The sequence below is a fragment of the Podarcis pityusensis genome, assembly GCF_964106645.2.
Source record: "Podarcis pityusensis genome assembly, chromosome: 4".
In the NCBI taxonomy this organism is placed as follows: Eukaryota; Metazoa; Chordata; class Lepidosauria; order Squamata; family Lacertidae; genus Podarcis; species Podarcis pityusensis.
Genome location: NC_138027.1, coordinates 77,395,658 through 77,413,356, shown reverse-complemented (window position 1 = coordinate 77,413,356; position 17,699 = coordinate 77,395,658). Strand labels below are relative to the sequence as shown.

At 52.8% G+C, this 17,699-nt stretch overlaps 2 protein-coding genes across 8 annotated transcripts in view; one reads left to right on the top strand and one right to left on the bottom strand.

Annotated features, from left to right (window-relative positions):
* Positions 1-1,972: 1,972 nt before the first annotated feature.
* On the bottom strand, positions 1,973-3,639 carry POU3F3 (POU class 3 homeobox 3). Its single transcript, XM_081003998.1, has one exon. It carries the CDS (start codon positions 3,533-3,535, stop codon positions 2,168-2,170), a length of 1,368 nt encoding a protein of 455 aa, XP_080860124.1. The 5' UTR covers positions 3,536-3,639; the 3' UTR covers positions 1,973-2,167.
* A 4,210-nt stretch (positions 3,640-7,849) lies between these two features.
* Positions 7,850-17,699, top strand: part of LOC308475861 (uncharacterized protein) — a 67,095-nt gene continuing 57,245 nt past the window's right edge. For 2 of the 7 annotated variants that reach the window (XR_013985417.1, XR_013985418.1), the window contains exon 1: positions 17,096-17,695. Coding sequence is in view for 1 of the 7 variants with exons in the window: in XM_081003341.1 (XP_080859467.1) it covers positions 17,616-17,695 (80 nt within the window). In the remaining 6 variants the exon portion in view is untranslated. Of the gene's footprint in view, positions 7,975-9,598; positions 9,779-17,073; positions 17,696-17,699 lie in introns of those variants that run through there. The other 5 variants (XR_013985419.1, XR_013985420.1, XR_013985415.1 and 2 more) reach the window with 4 other exon arrangements.

The window sequence follows — 17,699 nt, the reverse complement described above, 5'->3', positions numbered from 1 at the left end:
GGTTTATAATCCCATTACACACTCTCAATACATTGATCTAAAAATACCGTGGAACTATATATGCATTTATAAGGAGTTGACCTACTTCTAAAAAAGCTAACCTGGCCAATAGTAAATGGGGGGGGGGAGGGTTTCTCCTCCGTTCCCTGTTAAAAACACACACCACAAACAGACTATACAGAACGCAGGTTGGTTCTATCGTTGAGTCTCTCATTTGGAAGGTTTTCAGTATTTCTTAAGAAAACTTAACTCGACACAATTTCGTATGCATCAGACAAAGACTATTTCATTCTAACAAATTTATTTTCTCAATCAGCTCTTACGGAATCACTACTCAAATTAAATTACAATCAAATTATCACATCAAAAGATACCCTTATTACCTAATAGCTGTCCGTATTTTTTTTTCATTTCATTTTTTTAAATTTGTGCTCGTCTGAAAAAAACACGTAATACAAGATCTGGGGAAAAAATAAATTACCGTTTTGCAGCAGTTCATAGGTATTCTGAATAAAATATTAAAAGAAGTCATTTAATGAAAATATAAAGCAAATTTTTTTTTAGATCAACAACGGATCTAAACATTTCTCTATTGCTGTCTTTTTTTCTCTTTTTTTCTTTTTGTTTGTTTGTTGAAAAGTCTGTTTATTAAAACCTACCAAAAACACTGCGAGGAAATGGCAGTGTTATATAATCACTTCCACAGCACCCGCTCAATCAAGTTGGCAACGGATTTAGGAGAGAGAAGTTCAGATAAGTGCAGCTGCAGATGCCCAGTTCCTTTTAAATCCCTTTATCTGAATTAGTCCAGAAATAAAAAATATTAATAAAAAAAATATTAGCAGTGAACTTTTTAAAATTAATCTTCCAGGATGATTGGCAGCCATCAGGAACAGCCCTGAATTATTCCCTTTATGTCGCTGTTTCCCTTAATTCATGCAAAATCCTTCTACGGAGCTCCAAGTTTTAAGGACCAACAACCTCGCTTTGCTTCTCTCCCCCCCTCCTCCGGGTAGGAGCCCCTCCCTCCAACCTCTTTCTTTTCAGGGTCATCCTTCTATTTGCGGGCGGTTCTTTCTTTCTTTATTCCCCCTCCTCCCATCTTTCTTTCGCTCGCTCTCTTTCTCTAGATTATAATATATAAATTTGTTTTTTTCCCCCTATCCAGTCTGCTTGGCTTTTCATTTAGTGCTGCGTGCGTTATTCCCCCCCCCCCCTTTCCTAAACCTAGGAAAAAAGCTACCGGTTTTTCTCTTTTGTTATTGTTTTCAAAATAATGCTTCTCCTCCGAAAGTAGACTCCTTCCCTGAACCAAATTAACGTAGTTTGGGCAAACAAACAAACGACCACCCCCCTCCCAATAGCTCTGGAACTCAAAGAACATATCCTAGCATTGTTTTTTCTCCTGCTTGGGGCCTACCCTCTTTTGACATTTTCATTTTACGTATTTCATTTAAAAAGTGTGTGTGTGGCGGGGGGGTGAAATAGAGAGAAAAGTTTCGGTGAACCTCGCAGGAAAGTCTTTTTAAAGGGGCTCGTGGTGTGTGTGGGGGGGGTGAGGCTCGGAGAAGAAGGAGGAGAGAGAGAGAGAGAGAGAGAGAGAAAGGGAGAGAGAGATGGGAGCGCAGAAGAAGCTGGGTGCTGTACGATCGCTGCCACAACGATAACAACAGGGCATAATTTAGATCTGGGGTTGTGGAGTCGCTACAGAAAGGAACAACATCCGGGTGTGTGTGTGTGTTTGTGTGTGTGCGCGCGTTTGGGTTTCCACAAAGCTCCCTTTCTCGCCGTAGCAAGGAAGGCTCTCCAACTGCAATGAAGAAATCTAAGTATTCCAGATATGTGTGTTTAAAAGAAAACAAGCCAGGGAGCCTGGGTCTGGGCTGTAGGTGCGTGTCGGTGTCCTTGTGTGCGTCTTCGCCTTCCTTCTCCCCCTCCCCTCCCCCACCCCTCCTCTCTCCCCCCCCCCCACTGCTTTGCTCACCTCTCCTTCTGCCTGCCTGCCTGCCCTTCTGTCTTCTCCCTAAGAATCCCTTTCTCACTTTTTTTTTTATTTAAAATTTGCGGCGTTGCTGTCGTTGATGGTGATGATGGCGACTGTCTTTTTTGTTTTTGTTTTGTTTTGCTGTCCGTTCCCCCTCCACCTCCCCACCACACACCACCCCCCTCACTGCACGCTCGCCTGGAGTCCGTGGTGGGGCGGCGGCGTATCGGAGTTCACGTTGCCGACCTGCGAGTAGACGTCGTCGGGCGTCTGCTGCTGGATCCCCGGGGGGGTCATGCGCTTCTCTTTCTGCCTGCGGTTGCAAAACCAAACCCTGACCACCTCCTTCTCCAGCTGCAGGCTGTCCGCTAGGTTCGTAATCTCCTGCGCCGAGGGCTTGGGGCACTTCAGGAAGTGGCTCTCCAAGGCCCCCTTGACACTCACCTCGATGGAGGTCCGCTTCTTCCTCTTGCGGCCCTGAGCCGCGATCTTGTCGATGCTGGTGGGGCTGCCCGTCGACGAGTCGGCTTCCTCCAGCCACTTGTTCAACAAAGGTTTCAGCTTGCACATGTTCTTGAAGCTCAGCTGCAGAGCCTCGAAGCGGCAGATGGTGGTCTGCGAGAAGACGTTGCCGTACAGGGTGCCCAGCGCCAAGCCCACGTCGGCCTGCGTGAAGCCCAGCTTGATCCGACGCTGCTTGAACTGCTTGGCGAACTGCTCCAGGTCGTCCGAGGTCGGCGTGTCCTCGTCCGAGTGCGGGTCGTGGCTGTTCAGGCCGCCGCCCCCGCCTCCGCCTCCGCCGCCGCCGCCTCCCCCGTGGTGCGGGTGCGGGTGCGGGTGGTGATGGTGGTGGTGGTGATGGCCGGGGTGCTCTCCCAGCTCGGGCGTGTCTCCGCGCACCAAGCCCGGGTGCACCAGGCTCTGGCTGCCCGGCGGAGGGCTCAGCATGCCGTTGACCGTGAAGCCGCCGGGCTGCGAGTACAGCAGAGGCTGCTGCTGCTGCTGGCTGGCCATGGAGGGCAGGTGCGCGCCGGCGCCGGCGCCCCAGTGGCCCTGGTGCGGCGGGCCCAGGTGCGGCGGCCGGTGGTGCAGCGCCGCGCCCGAGTGCAGGTCGTCCCGCCCGCCGCCGCCGCCGCCGCCTCCCTTCACGTCGGGCTGCTGTTGCTGCTGCTGCTGTTGCTGTTGCTGCTGCTGCTGCTGCTGCTGCGGGCTCCCCGTCATGCCGACCGGGCTGCTGGCCCAGGGAGAGCCGGCTTCCACGGCGGCGGCGGCGGCAGCTGCGGCGGCGGCGGCGGCGTGGGGCAGCGCGGTGACCCACTGGTGCGCGTGGCTCAGCATATGGCCGCCGTTGCTGGCCGCCATGGCGCCCTGCATGAAGTCGCTCTGGACCATCTTGACGGACGAAGGGTCGCCGCGGTAGCCGCCGCCCGACACCGACGTGACGGCCACGCTGCCCGGCTGCATGCCGCCGCCGCCGTCCGAGTGCACGATGGAGCCCGCCGACAGGATGCTGTTGGTGGCCAGGTAAGGGTTAGACGCCGCCGTAGCCATCGCCGACGCTTTCCTGTCGACCCCTCCACTGCGCTCGCCACAAGCCGCCGCCGCCGCCGCCGCTGCCGCCGCCGCAGCCCAGTAGCGCGCCACCAGAATCCCGCCCGGCTCGGCTGTTTCCTCAGCTCTCCTCAGCCTGCCCGGCCCGCCGGCCGGCCGGCCCCGAGGCGGGCTCCTTGCGCGCGGGTGCGCGCGCCGCCGCCGCCGCTCCTCCTGGGCTCGCGGCTCCTCTGAGGGGAAACACTCGCCACACGCAGACAGACACACACGCGCGGCCGCTTCTTCTCCTTCGCCGGCCCCTTATTGCGATTCACCTGTTCGGGGTTGCCTCAGCGGCGAGAAAGACATTACTGAATCCCTCTCCCTAGATATTGGTAGAAAGAGGGAGGAAAGGAGGGGAAAAAAAAGAGCGGGAACCGCCGAGGGGAGGGAGGGAGCGAGGTCGGCAACAACAACTCCCCTTTTGGCTTCCCTCCTTCACTCCCTCAGGAGCATATTTTCTCCCCTCACAGTTTCTGGGTTGTTGTTGTTGCTGCTGCCGCTGCTGTTTTCTTTCCCCTCACAGAGAAAGTTTCTCTTCTCCCCCTTCTCCCCCCTCCTGTAAGGCTTTGTATGGGGTGAATGAGTGCGTGTGGGCTCCTTTCTTTCGCCCCTCACGCACGTCCCCTCGCACACACTGTCTCTCGGTCTCTCTCTTTCGCGGCGCTTCTGTTTCTTTCTTTCTTTCTTTCTTTCTCTGGCTTTCGTCCCCCCTCTCTCCTCTCTCTCTCTCTCGCGCGCAAGTTTTGTTTATGTCCTAAGAAAACTTCTGGCGATGCTGGCGAAGGCGGCAGCGGACGAGGCGACGGAGCTGCGGGCGACGCATCGCCTCAGAGTTGACGCCCGGCCGATGCGCCCGGGTCCCTTGGAAACAAGAGTCCTGCTCGGGCCACCTTCTTGCGGGAATCTGGAGAAGGCATGTCGCTTCCTTTCCCCCCGCTTTTTCTCTTTGGGGAAGGGATGGCTTGGTGGGTGTGGGTTGTTGCCCCAGTCGTCGTCGTCGTCCTCCTCCTCACATGATAAAAGAAAGCAAGTTCGACAATATCTCTTTGGTCACCCTTCCCTCTCTCTTCTCTCGCCAAGAAAAGTTTAAAATCGCAGAGTTCTCTGTAATTCGAAAGGGATGACGAGGGTGACGAAGATCCAGCGGTCGTCTCCGGGAGGAGGAGGAAGCGCCTGGGCGCAGGGGAGCCGCGTGAGGGTGGGCGCGCAGAGATGGTATCCTTGAGCCGCGAACTCCGCGGGGGAAGTTGGCTGCCAGGCTCGTGAAGCGTGCTCTTCTGCTGGTGCTGGAGTACAAGCCGCTCTGCTCTGCTCTGCTCTTCCCTCGCTGCTGCTGCCGCCGCCGCCGCCTCCTCCTCCTCTTTCTCCCCCTTCCTCCTCCTCCTCCTCCTCCCCCCTTCCTCCTCCTCCTCTCCTTCTCTTTCTCTCCCTCTGACAGCTCTCTCTCTGTCCCTCCCTCACAGAGCGGGGACTGTCGAATGTTTACCCTCCGCCGAGAGCGCGCGCACCACCACACTTTCCCAAATACAAGGAAGTCGAGCGCGAGGGCCCCCGCTGATTGGCTACCCGCTGAGTGATTGGCAGGCCCGCGATGACTGGCTCAGGACGCGAGGCCCCCCTTCCGGCCGTTCCGATTGGTTGCTTTTTAATTTAGGCAAAGTGTCGTGGAGGCTTGGAAAACTGCCCTGCCCCCCTTCTCTTCTCTCCATCACCACCCCTCCTTTGGTCTCTCTCTCTCTCTCTCTCTCTCTCTCTCCTTCCTACTCACAACATCTTAACTCTTAGAGCCCAGTGAATAAATCTGAGTTCTCCCGGCATTGAGCTGAGAAGAGGGAGGCGGGAGAAAAGGGGGGGAGCAATGAGAGAAGGAGGGGGAAGGGAAGAAAGGAGTGTGTGTGTGTGTGTGTGTGTTGGGGGGGGCGGAAGAGAGGAAAACCCACTATCTAACACTGTACTTATTTTACTTGCATGCATATGATTCCTCTTATGGGCGCGCTTAAGCCGTATTATCTGCAACCAGCCGTGGCACACAGGGGCTGCCTGCGTTCACAAAGCCCCCAATCTGAAGAAAGGAAGAAAGAAACAACAAACCCGGAGCGCTCTCCCTGGTATCTTCCAAAGTTTTCCCTCCCTCCCTTTTCTCCCCTGTTTCATGTGCCCGTTTCTGCATCTGCTCCCCCCCACCCCCGCTTCCCAGAGGCACAAAGGTGCAATCGCCAGCAGCCCTCCTTAAGCCATGGCAGTTCCCACTGAAAAGCCTGCGCCGGACAGAGAGGCTCGGGCGGCCGGCTCTCCTCCTCCTCGTTGCAGGCAACCGGCCCCACACTTCTTTGTTTTACAGCCTCGGTTATTCCGCATCTTATGGGAAGTACAATGCCCCTCATCTCTCTCTCTCTCCATCCCCCAACTGAGGGAGTATGGATGCACGCAGCGCTCCGAGGCCTCTGCAAGCAAAAGGATGCCTTACCTTTCAAGAATACGCAGAAAGCTTCTTTTAACCATTTGTCTATTTTAAATTACGTTAATCCCACGGTGCTTTAAAAATTTTTTTTGGGGTGGGTTCATTTCAAACAACGCAATGCCTCTCCAAATGGCTCTATTCCCTATCACTATATAAATGCAACCATGATATGTGTGTGTATAAAAATAACACCGACGCCGGTAGCATTTTGTAGGGTATAGACTTGACTCTATGAAACATTTTATTATTGCTAGTCCAGCCGAAAGAGTTAAGGTGGGCGGAAGAGAGAGCGAGAAAGGGAGGGAGGGAGGGAAGGAGGGAGGGAGAGAGAGAGAGAGAGAGAGAGAGAGAGAGAACGATGCGACCAAGCGGAAACGCTGCACAGAGGCAACCTCAGTGAACCAAGGAAAAAAGAGAAAGTGGCAACCCAAACAAGGGCAAATTGAACACTCCTCGGGGAATTCCAGTGAAATAACACCATTCGGACATTCAAGGAACGCATCTTGGCTAATGACGGTTGCGTGTTTGTGCGCTGTTGTGCTCACACACACACACACACACACACGCACACACAGCCTGTGGCCAGGCACTCAGAGCGTGGATCCCCTTCCACATTTGTGAGTGCATAAGCTGTGCGCGCGTGGGTCGGTCTCTCTTTCCCTCTCTCTCTCTCTCTCTCTCTCCCCCCCCCCCCGTGAAAATATGCACCGGCGTGTTTACATTAAGACGTGCAACACAACGCCCCCCGCCCCTCCCTCCTGTTCATAATTTCACCACAGAAGAACCCAGCTTAGGTGAATTTCAGTGTACAGCACGAACTGCATACATATCCCCGCTAGCGAGGAAGGTATGCGGAGCTGGCGTGATGGGCAGATTAGCTGGAGGCTGCTAGCATTTATTTAGGACTCGGTCCAGCTCCTGCTTGTACAGTAAAAGATACCATCTTAGGTAGGTTTAGAAAAACCATTAAGGTGAAGTATACAGATCTGAAGAGCTCTGGTAACTGAAAGCCTAAACATCCAGAATTCTTCTCCTTTGTGTTCCCCTGTGTCTCCCAGACTTTTCCGCCTTTTAGATATACACATACAGATGAAGGGATCCAACACAGATTTCATTGAATAAATCGGAGATCTCCAGGTGCAGTCGGTTTGAATAGTCCGTGCCAGAACCCCATGTTTTCTTTTCCAGCCGATTTTGCTTGGATCAGGCTCAAAAAACCGAGTGAGTCTCGTGGTTTTGTTTACACTGAATGGGGAGGATAGGAATGGTGCCATGGGGCCGTCTTTCATTAATATACAGTGAGGATTTTGTCTAAATTACTGCTATGAATTTCACAGTACACGCTTTCAAAAGCCGTCTCAGGTGGCCCGATGAAACGTGATAGCGCCTCTGCAGACCCACTTCAATAATAGTAACAATAACAACAACGACAATAATAATAATAATAATAATAATAATAATAATAAAGTTTAGGCGGGGGGAAATCCCCCCCCAAAATATTGTTTACCCATTAAACAAACTATCTTCTTGGTTGAGTTTAGAGGGGATTTTTTTTTTTGGGGGGGTGTTATTTATTTATTTAAAATTCAAAGTTAATCTTCTTCATCCCTCAACAATTCATTCCCCACCCCCACTCCCCTTTCCTTGTAGAGTGTGATTGCTTTGTCTGAGGGGGGGTTGGGTGGAAATCCAAAGTATAACAAGGGGAGAACAGTTAGTGCTGATTTTCATTTGCATAAATTTTCATATATTTTGGTGAAAATAATAGACTAGTGGAGAGCTGGGCTTAGTGGAATCAGTGCGAAGGAGAATCTTACCCGGGATCTTTTCGCTGCAGTTGAGAAGACGAATTTTCTCCTCGTCTGCTAATCTCATAGCCAAAAAACACCCCTAAGCACTTAAAATACAAATCCTCCAAGTCTCGGGGCTCCTTTCGGTAAGTTTGCGTTTCTCTTTTCCTCCCTCTTTTTCACTTGTTATAACTCTCTCTCTCTCTCCCTCCGTTCCTTTTCCATAAATGTCTTCTGAAAGCGCGCCTGAGTGCGCTTGTGTCTGGTGCAAGACTGGGAACCTCTGAAAACTCCCTGGATGGAACAAAACTCCCTCCTCGCCACAATTTGCTTTTGTTTCAAAGACAGATACTCTCCTCTCAGACACCTTAGTGGAACATTAACCTGGAGTCATTCTAGAGAACTGAAGCCACCCCTCGCTGCTAGCTACTGCTGTACTTTTTTGGGGGTGTGTGTGTAACTCTTCTGGGGGGAAAGAGATTGGAAGATGACTTGGAGCGTGGTGGTTGTTGTTGTTGTTTGTGATGTTGTTGTTGTCCCCCTCTCTCTCCTTCTGCGCCCAAGGGGTCCAGGCAAGGCAGAGAGAGACCCCCTTATAGGCACCTGCTGTGACCCCGAGGAAAATAAAACTGGGGTTGGAGGAAGAGGAGGAGGAGGAGAAGGCCAGCGGCCGGTGATGCGCCGAGAGGGTTAATGTTGTAACTAGGGAACAGGCGGTTAAGCACAACATCTACAGCTCTGTAGTGAAAGTCCATCAGAAAGAGTATAATCAATCAAAACTAACCAGGACATCCCTTCATTTTATTCTCTAAGGAGGCTGGGGCCGGAGTATTAGAAGGAAGCAGGATTCACATTGTCTCTTTAGCCCCTGATACAGGCGACACCCCCCCCCGGCCCGGCCTCCCTGGAAAAAAACAACACCCCACCACCCAGGCCCTTTTTAGCCTTTCTTCCCTAGGCTGGATTCCATCTAACTACCTAGAAAAACTCTTTTTCTTGTGCCACATATTTTATTTTTAAGCAGTGCTGTTTTTGTTGTTGGTGTTGGAGATGGCTGGCTCTGGGTGTCCTAGAGAACTTCACTCGCTTTTCTATAAATCCAGTTCGGGGCCGCCTTTCCCCATTTTTTGTTTCTTTTCTACGCGAATTCATGTATCGCCCTCTTCTTAAATCTTGTTTCTTTTCCCCCCAAGCCTTGTTATCTCCAGGTAGCCCCCTTCGCAACGCAAGCCCTGTCTCGGATTTTTCTGATTCTTATTACTACTGTTATTGCTATTATTATTAATAATAATAGCGCAACTACCGATAGCAAATGGGTGAGAGGGCTCTCGTCGAAGTGGGGAGGTGTCGGTTTCAGATGGGGGTGGAGAAGCACCGCTCATTTCCCCCTTCTTGTTGACGCGCTCAGCTTCCCTTTTGACTGGGGTTAACTCTGTGTGCTCCATTGGAACAGATGCCGCGTAAAGCTGCTCGCTCAAGATCATTTGTTTCCTTGATGGGGGAACATTTCTGAGCGGAACATATTGGTTGCCATAGAGAAAGAAATAAAGGAAGAACACTAGTCACATTAAGCTATATGTTTGTGCACTGGGCTTTAGATAAAAGGGCCTCGGTCCAGCCAAGGAGAAGAGAAGCCAAAAAGCGGAGCTTCCCCCCACCCCTCCACCTTCCTCCCCCCCCCCCCAGCTTCAACTAAAACTAACTTTATTTTGTTTTGGACTTTTACAGTCGTAACATATACGCTAATTTTATTGGTTGTCGTTAATTTTATAAGATACGGTTTGCTGAACAAAATAGAACTTTCGAAGTGCTCGAACAGAAAGAGAGACAGGGCCGGTGCCGGTCGGCAGGGGGCGCACTGACGCGGCTCTCGAGCGGGGGAAAGTCGAAGACACTTTTGCTGAGCGGCTGTTGAGGTCTAGCAAAAAGTTGTTAGAAGCAGCGGAAAGGGTAGGTTCCGCGTACCCCAGCTTCTGATATATGTATATATATCTATTTATACGTCCGTGTTTGTGCGTAATCTCAAGCATCAAGGGCGTTCGTCTTCCTGCCCTCTTCCTCTGTCCGCAAGAGGGGGAAAGGAGGCTGGGGAAAAAAGAGTAATATGCAGGGTTTTTGTTGATATTATTTTTAAAAAATAAAATAACCCAAACCTAGAATTTATATAGAGCTGTCATAACCCCCAGCAACGGGGAACCGAGAAACCCAGCGGTAATGGGAAACTTGTGGGAAACTTCTCAGAGACTCATCAGTCACTGGCTATAAGGTGGTGATTTGGAGCACGCTGCTAACCGAGATCTCAGTTTCACCTAAATAAAAGGAACCAGTTTAACATTAAGAGGTAAAAGAATGAAGAGGAAGCGGGCATGTTTGGTGGAAAGAGGTGTGTTGCAGGGTCCTACCAGACCGAGGAAGTTTAAGGCCCCCTGGAGAGCAGGAAAAGGCATCGAAGGGGCTTTTTTCAACACATTGTAACGTTTGTTTGCTATTCTGTACCTGGAGAAGTATTCTCCCAAATGAATCAGGCGCCCAGAGTTTTCCTAGGCTACTCCCTTGTCCCTGAGGATAGAGAGGAAAGCAGCACTGCTAAGATGAGCAGTAGATGTAAAACCCACAGAAGGGTCTCGCAGGCTGCCCCGATCCATAGCACACGGTTCGCACCATCTCACTGGGGTTCAGATACTCCCCCATAAAAACTCGGAGCTTGGAAGGTCAACGTGCTGTCCGGTTCCTGGTTCCTTCTGCCCGTTCCCCTCCCACTTCCAGTGGCTTGAGCGAGGGCAGGTGGTTGGAGAAAACGGCTCTTGGACAAGGGTCGCTGAGACCCTCGCCGTCTCTCCGTGACTTTTGTTCCTGTTAACTTTCTTGCAGGCTGTCTTTCGACACCTGCAACACTTGGTAGGGTCACCGCGTTCCTGATAGGAAAGAGGTACCATGAACTCTCTCTGTGTGTGTCTTGGCCTCGGCTAAGGCTAAGATCCTGCACGCATTTCCCTGGGCGTGAGCCCCATTAGACTCAGTGGGACTCACTTCCTACTACAGGAGTGCGCTGCAAATCTGCCACCCGGTTCCTTAAGAGAACAGAAACGGGAATTGCTGTGCGGATATATGAAAGGGTGTTTCAGAAGTACTGTTTGCATACCACTCTCTTTCTAAGGCGGGAGGGAAAGGAAAGAACGTTGCTCTGCTTTCCTTAATGGGGAGAGTCTGGGATAGTTCCCCACCAGCCCTTTCCCCGGCTGAAGGTGACCAAGTCGAATTTCAAAATTCTTGGATAGGCTTGTTAGTTGCGCTTCGGGTCGCTTACACAAGTTTCCACACTGACGGATCTGGCAAGGGAAGCGACGACAATACCCCAGACTATTGTGGTGTGTTTCCTGAACACAATTTTCTTCACAAACGCCAGCATCATTTATCGCTGTTAATTATGCAGCTGATGAGTGCCTGAACACGCGATTTTGGATCGGAGCAGCAGTTTTTAATATCTGGTATCTGGAAAACATTGGCCTTTCCTCCCCACCCCTCCCATTCCCCTCCTTCCATCCTGTCCCAGCTTAGTTCTTGATCTGTCTTTTCTCCTTCCTTTCCCCCCGCCTTCGAGTGAAACTTTCTCATGTATATGTGGCGGGGAGGAACCCATAACCCTTCAGCCTTATTCCTGGCCGCCTACATCAAAAGAGGGTAAAAGCAAACAGAACCTCCTGGATGCAAAAAATGAAAAATATAAAAAAACCCCACAGCAACAAGTCCATTTGGCAGGAGTTACTTATGCATGTGCCGCACACACATACACACAAAGAGAGGGAGAGAGAGCCTATAAAAAAATCAAGATAAGAAAATACCAATGCTATAAATGATGTATTTATTATTTTACCGGGTTGTAAAACTCATTTACAACATAAATAGAGGAGGAGCGTTGTCAAATTGTTAGCAGGTATTTGCCGTCTTGAGGATTCATCCACTTAGGCTGCAATCGTAATCCCACCTACTCGGGAGTCAGCCCCATCGAAATTCAACAGGACTTACTTCTGTGCAGACACGTTAGGATTGCAGCTTTAAATGCAAAGACCACAAGCTGTCCAGTAGCCTCGGAGAGCCAAGTTCCTTCTTAGTGCTCAAATGCCTATTTTTTTTAATTTTTATTTTTTAGAGTATCTTCTTTCGGAGTGAATGATGGTGACGGTCAAGTTGCGCCTGTCTCCAGTTAGGCTTCCTAGACTGGGCCTTTTGGATGCTACTTCCCCAACTTTACAGTTCATAGTTCTTCGTAGCCGGGCTGGTCGATGATGGTTTAGTGCTAGGAGGAGGATGAGAGTTGCTAATCTGGGGGAAGTAAGGAGGTGGGGGTGGGTGAGGGAGTTGGGGCAAGGGTGTGTGTGTGCGCGCGCGAAAGAGAGAAAAAAATACATCCCTGTTACGTTGAAAGAGTGTCAGGCACCATAAGAAAACAACAGTGGGACAGGCCTGCTCTTTTTATCCATACATCTCATTGTGAGAGCCCCAGGCTGAGCTTTGTTTATTGTTTGGCGTCCAACAAAAGCCTTTCGGGTCGTGTAATAAATTAGAAGTAGGAAAAGGCAGGAGCTGAGCAGGCCACGAATGTGGCTCGAGGAGAAGAAAAGGCACCTTTTTGGGGATGCTCGCTCCTTGCCATTACGCAATGCGATTGTCCTTGGGAGGCAAACGCGGGTGGGGGTGGGGTGGGGAAGAAGAGGCGAGCAAGGGGGTGGGGGGTGGGGTGGGGGGGGGTTGATGAAGCCGCCACCTCAAACGTGCCGGGCGAAATGGAAAAGTTAGCCGGCGAATAGATGGAACAATATCTCCCACTCTTGGCTTTTGAAACGGGCTGAATGCGGGCGGGCGCGCTCGCCTGGCCCGAGATGGAAATGAACCCTTCGGCGCTTCCAAAGAAATGAAATAATGAAAATAAAAATCCATAGGGCGAGGGAGCTCCCCACACCCCACTCCCACGGAAGGGAGGTGGTTGTGGGGCGTTTCTAATCGCCCAGGTAGGAACGTGATACAAAGGAGACTGAAAGTAAACGGGCCGGGCTGGGCGGGGGGAAGGGAGAGCAGCGAATTTGCAACCCTGTATTCTTAGAGGCTGGAGATCATTGTGAGCTGCGGAGCTGCCACCTCAATAGGCTTCCCCCACGTTTTTTTTTTTAAAGGAAAAAGCAATATTAATATGCATTACATAGTGGGGTGAGTTGCAGATTTTTTTGTTTCGTTTCAAGGCGCAGAACGATGGCAGTTTGGGGCTTATGAAATGCTGTATTTTTGTTGTTGTGGTGTGTGGCACATTGGAAAAGAGGCACCGACGAAGTTAGGCAGCCCCGCTTATTATTATTAGATTTTCTTTTTCTTTTCTTTTTAATTTGACATTTGAACTTGCCTATTGTCTGAGGATCTCGGTTCAGACTGCAGTAGGTCAAGCTAAAGGCTGCTCTTTTTGGAATTTCACAGGAACGCGCTCAGGCCGCCTGCTCGCCTTCCGGGAAGGCGAGAGGAGCTGTAGCCTTTGCTGCTGGGGGGGGGGGGAGGAGATGGGGGGGGGCTCTTGCCAGCGCCGCCGCCACCCCAGTCGAAAGCAGGACAAGGCTGCGATTCTCAGCCCTCTCAGCCTGACCTCTCCCCTCCAGATGCATATATATGTACATACAGTCCGAGAAGGGGTAGGAAATGGGTAATATAAACGCTGCTAGGGAAAAAACTAGCCACCATATTTGGTGAACTCCAATAAGACCTATGGAACAACAACAAAAAGTTAGGATCAAAGAATAATTCCTTCCTCTCTGGCGGATTCCTGCCCTTCTCAAGTTTGGCCAGGAACAAAAACGTTGTTATTCTGCAGCTAACTAGCTGGGGAGAAAGGAAGGAACCTGAGGTGGCAAGCGGCTTTCTGAATTTCTGATTTAAGAATGGCTAGCCAATCCCGCTTTTACTCAGAGTAGGCAACAACCACCCTCCTGAAGATGGCAGGGCTTTACCGTGGTGCGCGCTCTCTCTTTAAAATATTTTTTTGCAGTTGCACATGTTTCTATTGGTGCGAATCTAGTCCACCCCCCCCCCCGTGCTAAGATGAATCGGTGTGAATTGCTTTTAACTTCTGCCTCTCTACAGAGAGAGGCGCAGGACTGTGGTCTTTCTCTGGCTAGCAGCCACTGCTGCCTCTCCGCGTTCCTCTCCCGCCCCCCCCCGCCAGATTCTTCTTCTTCTTCTTCTTCTTCTTCTTCTTCTTCTTCTTCTTCTTCTTCTTCTTCTTCTCCTCATGGCCACCACTTTCCCCTCCAGCCCCGCCGAGCTGCTCAGAAATGGCAGGGGGCCTGGAGCAGAGGAGGCAGCGGGCAGGGCGAAGGCGCAGCCGCGGAGGCGCTGCGAGCAGAGCGGCGGGGCAGGGGCCAAATCGGCGGGAAAGGCCCATTTGGAGGAGAAGGACAATGTGAGACCACCTGGTGGAGTCGATGGAGTCCTCTCTCTTCAGCCTCGTTCTCCCCACACGCTCCTGGAGTTGCTTTGAACAGGGTGGCAACTCTACACACACACACACACACACACACAGAGAGAGAGAGAGAGAGAGAGAGAGAGAGAGAGAGAGAGAGAGAGACTTCATTTTGTGAGGGGAGCTCGTCTTCCTCAGGCTTCGTCACGGCGCCATGAACGCCAACCGCGCGCTGCTTCTCCCAGCTCGCCAGAATAGCCTTTTCAAAGCGGGGTGGGTTGGGCCCCAATGGGCTTTTTCTCTTTTTTCTCTGTCCGCCCCCCCCCTCTTTTTTATTTTTAAGGAGTGAGAGGGTAGATTTCAAAAACCCCAACTGGCGCTCGGCTTCTGTGAAGAAGCGCATGGAAGGCAGCCTCAGAAAGGTTTGCTTTCCCTCAGAAAACAAAAGCACAATGTTTTCCTCAGGCCGATTTGTGGCGACTAGCCTGTACCATGACTGGCGAGTGTAGGAGGCGGTAGCCGAGCTTGTTCTTGAAAGTTGAGGGAGCCCCAGTGGACCTGCGCGCGTTTCTGTGTGTTATAACAGGAGGAACTGGAACGGGTTCCTCAGCTTACCTGAACGCCCCCCCCCCCACCTCCGGTTTTGTTCCACCCACCTGCCCTACTGCCAGTGGAGCAGGCTGCCGGGAAGGCTATTCTACCGCAGACTACTGCTTCTGGCAGCAGGGCAGGAAGTATTATTGGCCGTAGCTGATTTCTGGACCAGGAGAGCTGAGATCGTTTTGCTGAGGGACCTGCTGTGCTTGTGGTGGTGCTGGGGACACCCACATACCAACCAATGATGTGAAGGATGTGTGTGTGACAAAAGGGACATCGATAGAGTTAAGCGAGGGGATATGTGTGTGGTTGGGGGTAGAGGGGGGAGGAGAAGAAGAAGAAGAAGAAGAAGAAGAAGAAGAAGAAGAAGAAGAAGAAGAAGAAGAAGAGCCGTTCTGGGGCTGCACAATTCTTGGGGTTGCCGCCTGGGCGCGCTGACGGGCGTGCGCACAAACAGGAGGCCAGGATTGCGGTCCCCTCCCCTTCTTCTAAAAATGTTGCCACCGCGTCTGAAGAGGCGACTTTTCTCTCCATCCCAATCCCCCCCCCCGCCCGCAATCCCCGCCCAGCTCCTAAAGGTGAGTGCAGATTGCAAGAGTTGCTGCTCTGTTTTTTGTTTGTCAAACAGGAGGCTTCTCCAGGGAGAAGGGCATTTGTGGAGGGATCCCAGCGCAGGATTACATTAATCAAGGCATTATTTCCCCAGGGATGCGCGGCGCAAATTAGAGTAAATCCTAATAAAATTGGATCGCCGACAAACGGAACGCTTAAAGTAATCTGCTCCTCCTGCCTTCCTTTTCTTCTCTGTTATTTATTTTTTCTTCGGGGCTCACAAATCTTTTAAAGGTATCGCGCTTGCCCTGCGCGGACAGATACCCACCCGCGCGCTGCTGCCACAGGCCGCCTTCCTTTCCACAGAGCCTCTCTATAGAAGGGCTGCTGTCAGGGGCCAATTAGTCTCCACGTCTCGGAGCTCCCACTTCCAAAGCGGCGGGAAATAACATCCCCTCAGCCTTCTCTGTGAGGCTTCCCTTCTCCCCAGCTGTTATGTAGTCGAGGTTTCCCACCGGTGCCACCGTGGAAGGGGGCAATGGCGGCGGCGAAAAGGCCGGGCCCCTTCCTCTTTTTACATTTTTTCTTCCCCTCCGCCTGCCTTCGGTGTCCTGAGGCCGGGAGCGAAGCCAGCCAGCCCAAGATCGACGCCTCGCCGCTGGCGTTTCTTCGCAGCGAAGTTGCCAGAAGGCGGATGAGGGGAATGACGGCGGGCGCCAAGAGACTAGTCCTCTGCGAACACCAGACATTAGAGGAGCGCGGGCTGAGGAGAGGCGGGCTGTGAGTGTGGAGAGCTGTGGAGTCTTCTCGCTGGGAACTCTTTAAACAATAAAGAAATGAAAAACCGTGTCTCCCTCGTGTGTGTATGTGTGTTGACGGGAGGGGGAAAAGAAAGGCAGACTTTCACTTTAATCTTTTGGATTTAATCTCCGCTTTCTCTCTCTCAGTCTCTCCACCCCCGTCCCTCCAGGGAGGGAAGCCGTCCATCCCTCAGGGAGCTGGCAGTAGCCGGACCTCCTCGGACGACGGAAAGGCAAACAAGAGCGGCAGATGCGCCTTTAATTGCTTTCCTGGGCTCTGCCTGACCCTTGCTGGAGGCTTCTGGGCTGCGAGAGGGAAAGAGAGGCAGCAACTAGCGAGCGGGCGGGAGAGCGAGGAAGGCAGGCAAGCGGGAAGATAAGCTTTCCCCCGACAGACAGCGCCAGTCCAGTCAAGCTAAACACCTCGCTGAGGGAAAACTAGAGCGCGCGGCGTGCCAGGTAGCCCCACCCCACCCCCACCGCCTCAGGAAAGGCGAGGAGCCCCCTCCTCCCGCCACCCCACCCCCGCCACATTCCCACACGCGATGTTGCCAACGCATCTTTCCCTCGCGCGCGCTCTCTCTCTCTCCCCCCCCCACCCCGCACCTCCCGCCCAAAGCGACGACGCAACCAATTGGCCAACCTGAGTCTCCCATTTGGGCTGGTTTACTTTCCAGAGTTCAATTCTCCGCCACCTTCCCTCTCCGCCACACACCCCACCACCACCAACACACGCGCGCGCGCTGCCTCGGACGCCTCCTTCCCTTCCCTTGCCCCCCCCCCCCAGCCGCCGTTGCCGCCGCCGTCGAGCTTGGTTTCCTCAGGGTCGAGGGTGGTGGTGGCGGTGCCCCCCCCCCGTCAGGCAAGACCGAGGTCTGAGGGTGGGGGAGGGGGAGGGGGAGGGGAGTCTCCGTTTTACCTGAGGGAGGGTGAGGGGAACCAAAGAAGGAAGGGGGAAAAGAACACACACACACACACACACACACACACACACGCACGCAGAGCCTGCCGTTCCCCTTCCCGCCTTCTCTCCGCTCGCTATCCAGCCGGACCATTGGACCGACTAGCCCGCCTGCCTGCCGCCGCTCTGCAGCCCCTTCGCTCCCGCCTCAGCCGAGGAATCCTGCCGCCGCTCTCGCCGCTCGCTTCTGCCTGCCTGTCGCCGCCGCCTCTAACCCCGGCCGTCGGCTAGGTTAGGCTGGGCTGGGCTGGGCGGTTCTCCTAGAGCCGAGGCGCGAGGCGCGCAGCCCCGGGACTCGGCTCGCCGCCGCCGCCGCCGCGCGCGAGTCACCCCGGCTGATGACGGATCATTAAGAAGAAGTGGCCTTAGCGTCCCCGTCCTCCCCCCCCCGCTCCCTGCTCCCCGCCACCTGGCGCCTCTCTTTTAGAGCAGAGGATGCGCGCGGATAAGTGGCGGAAGAGGGGCGTGTGTGTGCGCGCGCGTGTGAAGATGGTGATGGAGATGGACCGGGAGAGGTAG

Bases quoted from the DNA above. Each gene is read 5' to 3' on its own strand.
- POU3F3 (XM_081003998.1), bottom strand. From the start codon at position 3,535: ATGGCTACGGCGGCGTCTAACCCTTACCTGGCCACCAACAGCATCCTG.